Genomic DNA, 9,184 nt, shown 5'->3' with positions numbered 1-9,184 from the left:
ATATCTCGGATGATGGGAGTGCAAATGTCATCCTTATCGCACCCCCAGTCGATTCCATGGGAGTTAAAGTCTCTCAGGATCAAAAGCGGTCCAGGCAAGACCGCTGCTAAATTTCCAAGATCCTCTTTGAACTTTTCGATTTTTTCTTTTTCATTGTTGGCTATCGGGGGGATATAAATGGATGCAATTGTCACGTGAAGGATGCTCAATTGCGTCTTTATTGCGACAGTTTCTATCATGTCTTGTCTAGGGGTGGGTATTCTGGTGAAAGTGTGACTCTTTCGAACACCAATCAGTACCCCCCAACCCCTAGTAACGCGATCTTCACGGATTATATTATATCCCGGGAAGGTTAATTTAATTTCAATGCTTTAAAGGAGTTTAGCTTGCCAAGCAAACTCCTACAGTTCCACTGTATGATAGTAGCCGTAGGAGCCATTAAGCATGGCCATTGAGCCAGTCACTGTTTGATCATCCCCTTCAGGAAAGGAAGGGCCCAAGTTGCGAGCATGTGTAGATGCTGCGGGAGGTTAAGGGTCATTAGGAGGGACTCATGGATCTCGGACAAGGATGGGGTAGGGGTTCTCGGGAAGCACATGGGCTCGGATGGAAAAGCCAGGCTTTCCGCCGGAGCCTCGGTCCGAGAAGATCGCTTCTTCTTGGGCTGGATCAACGTCGCGTTTTGGGACGGGGGGAGAAACTTGTGTGTGAACACAAACACACACACACGTAAACAATGTCGAGTAGAGTAGAGTAAACAATGTCGAGGAACGGACGTGTTTTGCAAATCACTCCCGGTGTTATTGGCATTATTTTTGTGAAAGCAGCAATTTTGTACTACAATTTTTTTGCTGGGCTGGAGATAAGTGCTTGTGGAAGTGATAGTTCCAGTGATAGTTGCTGAGTGAAGTGAACTAGGATCAAGTGTTCTGTTACGGAGGGAATCGGGCGGCCCCAGGCCCTTGGCCGAGAACGCCGAACCGCCTGGATCAGCCTTAAACACAAAGCTGCTTACAGGGTCCCAGTGAGCAGGCTGCGAACGCTTTCTCGTGACGGAAGTTAAGTAAAGTGCAGTGAAGTGAGAGTGAGTGTAGTGTTGTGGTACGGATCCTTCGACCGAGCTAGGGGAAGTTTTGATAAACCGATTTAATTCGGTAGCGTCGGTTCCTCCTGAACCATCAACCGTGGGTTCGTGTTAGTGACAACGACACTCAGAAGGAAGAGTACACGCGGACAAACGCAACGAGAAAGCGCTTAGTAGCGCACGCACACGCGTGGCCTACCTCTACCTCTCTCGCTTTATCCCGGTGGGTGTAAGCGTGGCGGCCTAATGTTAAGGTCCGTCTACACGAGGCAAGGCGGGTGAGTTCCAAAAAATATATATTTACATATATTTATAAATTACTCCCCAATGAGTGGAAACGAGGCGTCCAACACCTCGTTTGGGTCCACAATCGGAGCATTCTTTGGAAGGAGCTCCAAGACCCCAAAATCCCCTCCCTCTCCTCCCGCTGCACCTACCCCGGAAAATGCGGAAGAAACACCGAGCGCAATCGCTGATATCGCAGAAGAACGAGACGGCATGGAGGACCGCAACCCCCAAGAGTCGACGCTGACGATGCTGGAACCGTCGCAAAACAGCAGCAAACTACAGGCTGCGTTAGCAACGGCGAAAGAGTTACATTTGTACACGAAGGACCGGCACAACGTACATGCTCCCATCAAGAAAATGGCCGTAAAAATACTGTCAGACCTAGGCAGTTTTGAACGGGAGCTACTTTCTTGGAAGCTACGGGCAGAGAGAGCTGAAAGAGTGCTGAGAAATAATGTGGCATCGGGACCCCAGGCTCCGTCCAAAAGGGGGAGAAATCTCGGCTCTCCTGAAGTATTTGAGGAGCAGCAGAAGCGAGTAAAAAGCGATGCTGGTACGAGCAAAGTAGCAAACAGTGACACAGCGGACGCTACTGCCACTGCCACTGCGAAAGTACTACTGCCACTGCGAACCTACCGACATCAGATACTTATGAGTGCACCCCACCGCTACAGGGAGAGTGGAGAATTGTGGCAAACAGGAAGAGACAGACGAGCCAGAAACGACTCCAAAAAACGGGAAATGAAACTGTTGTGCACCAAAAACAGGAAAAACAGGAGAAGCCCAAACCACCCACGAAACGGGAGTTGCCTGAGGCCATCATCGTTTCGTCTAAAGAAAAAGAGGAGACGCTGCGAAATATGAAACAAAACCCGAAGCTCAAGGCTTTTGGAAAGAAGGTGGCAAGAATCCGTCGCACTCGGCTCGACGATCTGATCTTCGAGCTAAAGGATGGAGTGAAGGCTTCCGATTTTCAGAGCCTCATAGAGGAGTCTGTTGGCGCAACCGGACAAGTGAGGGTGCTGAACCGGTCGGAAACGGTAGAGTGCCGCGATGTTGACCTGGAGACCAAGGCCGAACAGGTGGTGTCGGCCTTCAGGCAGCAGTTCGATTGTGGAAGCACCCTCTTGGAGGCGAAGCTAAGACCGTCATACAACGGTACGCAGACGGCATATATAAAGATGCCTGGGGATTTAGCAGCGAAGGTGGTACGTGCTGGTACGGTGAAGGTAGACTGGTCCAGCTGCCCGGTACGGATCTTACCGTCTAACAGGAGATGTTTCCGCTGTTGGGCAACAGACCACATCTCCCGCGATTGTAAGGGACCTGATCGAACCGATCTCTGTCTCCGTTGTGGAGAGAAAGGCCACCAGGCGCGCAGCTGCCACAACGCTCCGAAGTGTGTACTTTGTGCCCCTGGCGTAAACGCACACCAAACCAGTGGCCCCCTTTGCCCGGCGGTGACAAAAGCGAAATCATGGAGATAGTGCAGGCCAACATAAACCACTGTGAGTCAGCGCAGGACCTACTGTGGCAGGCGATAGCGGAAGAACAGGGCGACGTCGCGTTAATCTCCGAGCCGTATCGTACCCCGAAAGACAACAGCTGCTGTGTAACAGACCGGACAGGCCTGGCTGCTATCTGGGCGGTGGGCAGATTCCCCATACAGAAAGTAGTCTCGCACGACTCGGAGGGTTTCACCATCGCCATTGTGAACGGGGTCTATTTCTGCAGCTGCTACGCACCACCCAGCTGGGAACTGGAGAGATTTAACACAATGTTGGACAACCTCGTTGATGCTCTTGTAGGGTGCAACCCAGTCGTCGTTGCCGGGGACTTCAACGCTTGGGCGGTTGAGTGGGGTAGCCGGAGTACCAACAGCAGAGGAGAAGCGGTACTCGAGAGCCTCTCCCAACTCGATGTGGTGCTGGGCAACGTTGGTAACACTCCCACGTTCAGCAGAAATGACAGAACTTCTGTCATTGACATCACGTTCTGCAGCCCAGTGCTGTCACGACACCTGAATTGGCGAGTGAGCAAGGCGTAGGCGTACCTTCAGCGACCACCGCATGCTTCGGTACACCATCGGCAGAGATCACAATCCACTGCAGACACCTCGGGCATCAGTTCGCGGCTGGAGAACGCAATGCTATAACGAGGAGATATTCTTAAGCGCGCTACGCACTGGTGGGTTCCAGAACGTTGCGAGTGCGTTAGAATTGAGGGATGCACTCTCCAAAGCATGCGACGCTACGATGCCCAGGAGGAAGTCCCCCAAAAACACGCGCCCACCTGTATACTGGTGGACCGCTGCTATTGCGAGGCTCCGGACCGAGTGCATGTCAGCTCGGAGGCGACTACAGCGGAACAGGTGCTTGGCGAGCAGAGAACAACTGAAGGCAACCTACGTCACGACAAGGTCGGATTTGAAGAGGGAAATTAAGGCCAGCAAAAGACGATGCTTCCTCGAGCTTTGTGCTGAAATTGCTCGGAAGCCTTGGGGATTTGCATACAAGACGGTGATGCGAAAAACCAAAACTCGCAAGGCGCCCGTTGAGAGATGCCCCGAGAAACTGAAGGGAATCATCGCGCAATTATTCCCTGAACACGAGCCCCCACAGCTGAGCTCTGCCTTCAGTACCCCTGAGTCCGTACCAGAACCGGTAACCATAGACGAGGTCCTGAAAATAGCCGAGCGCCTCAAACTGGGGAAAGCCCCCGGACCAGATGGGATCTCCAACGAGGCAGTCAAGACAGCAATGAAGGCATACCCACAAGTGTTCCAGGCCATACTGCAGAGCACTCTAGCTTCTAGTCAGTTCCCGTCGATATGGAAGATACAGAAGTTGGTACTGATACCCAAACCAGGTAAACCTCCGGGTGACCCGTCGGCCCTAAGACCCTTGGGTCTCATAGACGGCCTGGCCAAAGTTCAGGAAATACCAATCTTGGACCGCCTGACTGCGCATGCCGAAGGGCAATACGGCCTCTCAGAACGACAGTTCGGGTTTCGGAGGAAGCGATCAACAGTCGACGCGATACTGGCAGTGCTTGAAAAGGGCAATGCCGCGTTCCAGCGGAAAAGGAGTGGAGCACGCTTTTGCGCAATCATCACGATAGAAGTAAAAAATGCCTTCAACAGTGCCAGCTGGGAGGCAATTGCGGCAGCAATGGAGCGAATGAAGGTTCCACCGTACCTGTGCAGGCTGCTGAGGAGCTATCTCGATGGACGCGTGCTGCAGTACGACACAGCGGAGGGAATCAAGACCGCTAGCATCACAGCTGGCGTACCGCAGGGATCAGTACTTGGTCCCACCTTGTGGAACGCAATGTATGACGATGTCTTGACCCTCGCGTTACCTCCAGGAGCGGAAGTAATCGGTTTCGCGGATGACATCGCCCTCACCATCACCGGCGAATCCGTCGCGGAGATCGAGATGTTAGCGACCGACGCCGTGGGACGTATCGACTCTTGGATGAGTCAGTCAGTGAAACTGCAGATAGCACATGCGAAGACTGAGTTTATCGTCATTAGCAGTCATAAACGGATCCAGAAGGCATCGATCATGGTTGGAACAGAGTACATTGAGTCAGTCAGACACCTCAAGTACTTAGGGGTCACCATTGACGATCGCTTGAAGTTCGACGAGCACCTGAAGCAGGTCTGCGTAAAGGCATCAAGGACGGCAAACACACTCGCTTCATTTATGCCCAACATCGGTGGACCTAGCAGTAGTGCCAAACGACTACACGCCTGCGTAGCTACCTCTGTGCTGAGATACGGAGCCCCAGCATGGGCACACATCCTGGTGCAGAAACAGCACCAAGCTGCTGTCAACACAGTGCATAGGATGTTGGCTAAGCGCGTCACCAGCGCATATAGGACGATCTCCTATGAAGCAGCGTGTGTTATCGCCGGCATGGTGCCTATCTGCATCACATTGGCAGAAGATCTGGAGAGCTTCTGGAATGCACGTACGGGGGAACCTAACGCCGGTAACGCAAGGAACACCGCGAAAAGGAACTCGACGAGGAAGTGGCAAGCTGAGTAGGACAGTTCCGCGAAGGGACGGATCGCTTGATCCCTAGCGTGGCAGACTGGGTTGGGAGGAAGCACGGAGAGGTCGACTTCTATGTTACGCAGTTTTTCTCCGGCCACGGCTGCTTCCGAGCCTATCTTCACCGGTTTCGGCACGCTTCATCGCCTCGTTGCCCGACGTGCGTTGACGAGGATGAGACAGCAGGGCATGTGCTGTTTGAGTGTCCGATGTTTACGGAAGAGCGACAGCAGCTAAGCAGCAAGTGTGGCAGAGAAATTTCTAGTGCAAATCTGGTGGAGTCGATGCTGCAAAGCGCTGACCTGTGGGAAGCTGTGGCAACCATGATGCGGCAAATCGGGACGAGTCTCCAACGACAGTGGAAGGAAGACCAACGTGTTGGTCCCTCATAAGTGTATCTGTGCTCCGTGAATAGTGTTGTGTTCGTGTAATGTATTGTTACCAACTTTGGAATGTGCAGTTTTCCGTGTGTATATTGACTAAGTCCATTGCAGAGCCCCACTCATGAAGTAATACCGCGAGGTGATTCCGTGAGTGGTGGCAGCGACACTGCGTGGCCAAGGAGATTTTTTTACATGGGTAAAAATCCCATGTCGCCCGCAAGGTGTCTAAGAAGATTTTAAACTCCTTGTCAAAAAAAAAAAACACACACACACGCCGAATCCGACGTGACGTTTTCAGCCTGGTTTGCACGTTACGAAGATTTGTTTAACCAGGATGCCTCCCGACTCGACGACGCAACCAAAGCCCGTTTACTCGTGCGAAAGCTGGGAACAACCGAGCATTGACGATACACCAGCTTCATCCTTCCTCGAGTTCCACGTGATGTAAATTTTCAAGAAACAGTCAGCAAACTGAATGCACTTTTCGAAAGGGCAGAATCTCTCGTTAGCAAGAGATACAAGTGCATGAAGCTAACGAAAATGCACTCCGAAGACATCCTTAATTTCATCTGTCGCGAGAACCGATCGTGTGTCGACTACCAGTTTTCCTCCATGAGTGAAAACCAATTCAAGTGTTTAACGCTCGTGTGTGGGTTGAGAGATGAGGCTGACGCAGACATTCGCACACGACTCCTTGCACGGATCGAGGAGAGAACAGATGTTGCATTGGAGGAGCTTGCAGCCGAGTGCCAGCGGATAAGAAACCTGAAGGTAGACAGCGCGATGATCGGGACGGAAGCGAGTGAACGCGTCTTGGCAGTGCATGGTGGAAGCATGCAGGTGAACCAGCGGAACCCTCGAATGAGCATGCAGCCAGGTAATTTCCGGAAGTGGAAAACAAAAGATTCCGGACCATCAGCGAAACCTTCCAAACCCTGTTGGCTATGTGGTGAACTGCATTGGACTAGGGATTGCAAGTTCAAATATCACAAGTGCTCCGATTGTGGAAAAAGCGGGCATCGCGAAGGTTTGTGTCGTGCAGGATCAAAGCGACGACATCATTACCACCGAAAGCGCCCTCAGGTACGTTTTGTAACAATAAATGTTTGTAAAGTCAGCGACAGAAGAAAATACGTGAACCTGACCATTTGCGGACAACACGTGAGCTTGCAGTTGGACACGGGGTCCGACATAACGGTCATCAGCCGATCGTTGTGGCAACATCTGGGTAAGCCATTGTTAGTTCCTGCAGAGGTCCGCGCAAGGGCAGCATCAGGTGAGGAGTTCCAACTCGACGGTGAATTCGAAACCAGCGTCGAGATAGCAGGCAAAACAAAGGAAGCTGTAATTCGGGTGTCGCAGGCAAACCTTTTGTTGCTTGGAGCTGATCTCATCGATCGTTTTGGTCTCAGTTCACTGCCAATGGATAGTTACTGCAAAATGTTATCGTCAAGCGGCTACATCAAGACCCTTGAAAAGAAGTTTCCGACAGTTTTTAGCAGCACGGGACTTTGTACCAGAAGCCGGATTCATTTGCAGTTGAAAGAAAATGCTCGCCCCGTGTTTTGTCCCAAAAGACCTGTCGCGCACGCTAAACCGGAGACAGAATACGTCATCGCCAGCCTTCAGCTAGAAGAGGATGTAAGGTCCGTAGTTCTTAATATGATTAATACATTCCCTCTCAATTTCAGAGAGATTGAGGAAGGAACTCGGGCAGATCCCCTACTGTGGAAGGTGCGCAAATACATCCAAAAAGGCTGGCCCGCCGACTCATCACACGGATTGGAGTTAGCACGCTTCTTCAATAGAAGGGATGACCTGTCAACCGTGGGTGATTGTGTTCTTTTTAGAGAGAGAGTGGTGATCCCAAAAGAGCTACGCATGCGGTGCTTGAATCATCTACATAGAGGACACCCAGGGATACAACGCATGAAATCCATAGCTCGCAGTTATTTATACTGGCCGTCGATTGATGAAGATATAGCCGATTGCGTTTCCACTTGTTCATCCTGCATGGAAGTCGTAAAATCACCGCCGCTACTGGAACTAAAACCTTGGCCCAAGACGTCTACACCATGGGAAAGAGTGCACATAGATTATGCTGCACCTGTGGACGGAGTTTACTTTTTGATCCTGGTTGATGCATTTTCAAAGTGGCCAGAAGTCGTCAAAACGTCCACCATAACCACGACAGCTACTATCTCGATTCTTCGAAGTATATTTGCACGTTTTGGCATGCCCGCAAAACTAGTCAGCGGTAACGGAGCCCAGTTCACTAGCGACACATTCAACGATTTCTGCATACAAAGTGGCATTGAGCACGTAAAAACGCCACCCTTCCATCCGCAATCTAATGGGCAAGCCGAGCGCTTCGTCGATACCTTGAAACGTGCCCTGAAGAAAATACAATCAAAAGATACATCCACGGAAGCGGCTCTCGACATCTTCCTGCAATCGTATCGCTCTACTCCACATCCTGCATTAGACCAACGCACGCCAGCTGAAGCCATGTTTGGGCGAAACATCAGAATTGCCTTAGACCTTATACGCCCAACACCACACACCGAAGTCGACCAACGAAAAAATCAGCAACCGTTTGCAGATAGGCAGTTTCAACCCGGAGATGCTGTCTACGCGAAAACCTATTCGCGAAATGTGTGGAAATGGGTAACTGGAGTGGTCTCCAAACGTATTGGAAGCGTTATGTATGAGGTCATTACCGACGGACATCGCACTCATCGTCGGCATGTAAATCAGCTACGCAAACGCACACCAGGCTGCCGTAGAAGTCTTACCAGCGAATCAGCTAAGCACCAGCTGCCGCTAGACATGCTTACTGAAATGGCACCAACACCGAAGGCACCAGTGGAACGGAACAAAGATCCGTCCAGCACACCACGGCATCTATCTTCCAATGGGTCCCCAACGCAGCAGACCGTGCAACCTCTGCCATCTACATTCGGGACCAGCAACCGCCAGCCGATACAACCGCTACGCCGTTCTTCTAGGCTTAGAAGACCCCCGCGTAGGCTCGACGGATATCGGCTCTACTAAAGAGGGGGAGATGTTGTGACCCGGCCTGCCGTTCCCTGGATTACTGCAGTCACTCACCGCTGACAATCCTGCCAGCGTGTTGATGTGTTTGTGAGAGCGGTAGACCTGGGAAACGTTGCCAGGGGCAATGAACGGAAGCCTGGCGTTCAACAAGGATTCTGTTCTCTAACGGTCCTCGGGACAAGCGGTCCACGTTTTCACTTGTAATTTAGTATTAGAATATATTGTGTCTTATCGGCCTAACCAATGTTTTAATTGTAGCGTGTTAGTACCAGTTCCGTTTTATGTTATATCACGACTATCGGCTACCCGAAACC

General features: G+C 51.4%; 1 protein-coding gene across 1 annotated transcript; it reads left to right on the top strand.

The window, feature by feature from the left end:
• Positions 1-458: 458 nt before the first annotated feature.
• Positions 459-9,031, top strand: LOC118512222 (uncharacterized protein K02A2.6-like). The gene is made up of 2 exons (XM_036056341.1): positions 459-1,362; positions 7,505-9,031. Exons 1-2 carry the CDS (start codon positions 1,331-1,333, stop codon positions 8,865-8,867), a joined length of 1,395 nt encoding a protein of 464 aa, XP_035912234.1. The 5' UTR covers positions 459-1,330; the 3' UTR covers positions 8,868-9,031.
• Positions 9,032-9,184: the final 153 nt, after the last annotated feature.

Source organism: Anopheles stephensi, chromosome X, assembly GCF_013141755.1.
Source record: "Anopheles stephensi strain Indian chromosome X, UCI_ANSTEP_V1.0, whole genome shotgun sequence".
NCBI lineage: Eukaryota > Metazoa > Arthropoda > Insecta > Diptera > Culicidae > Anopheles > Anopheles stephensi.
This window is presented reverse-complemented; position numbering and strand designations above follow the sequence as displayed.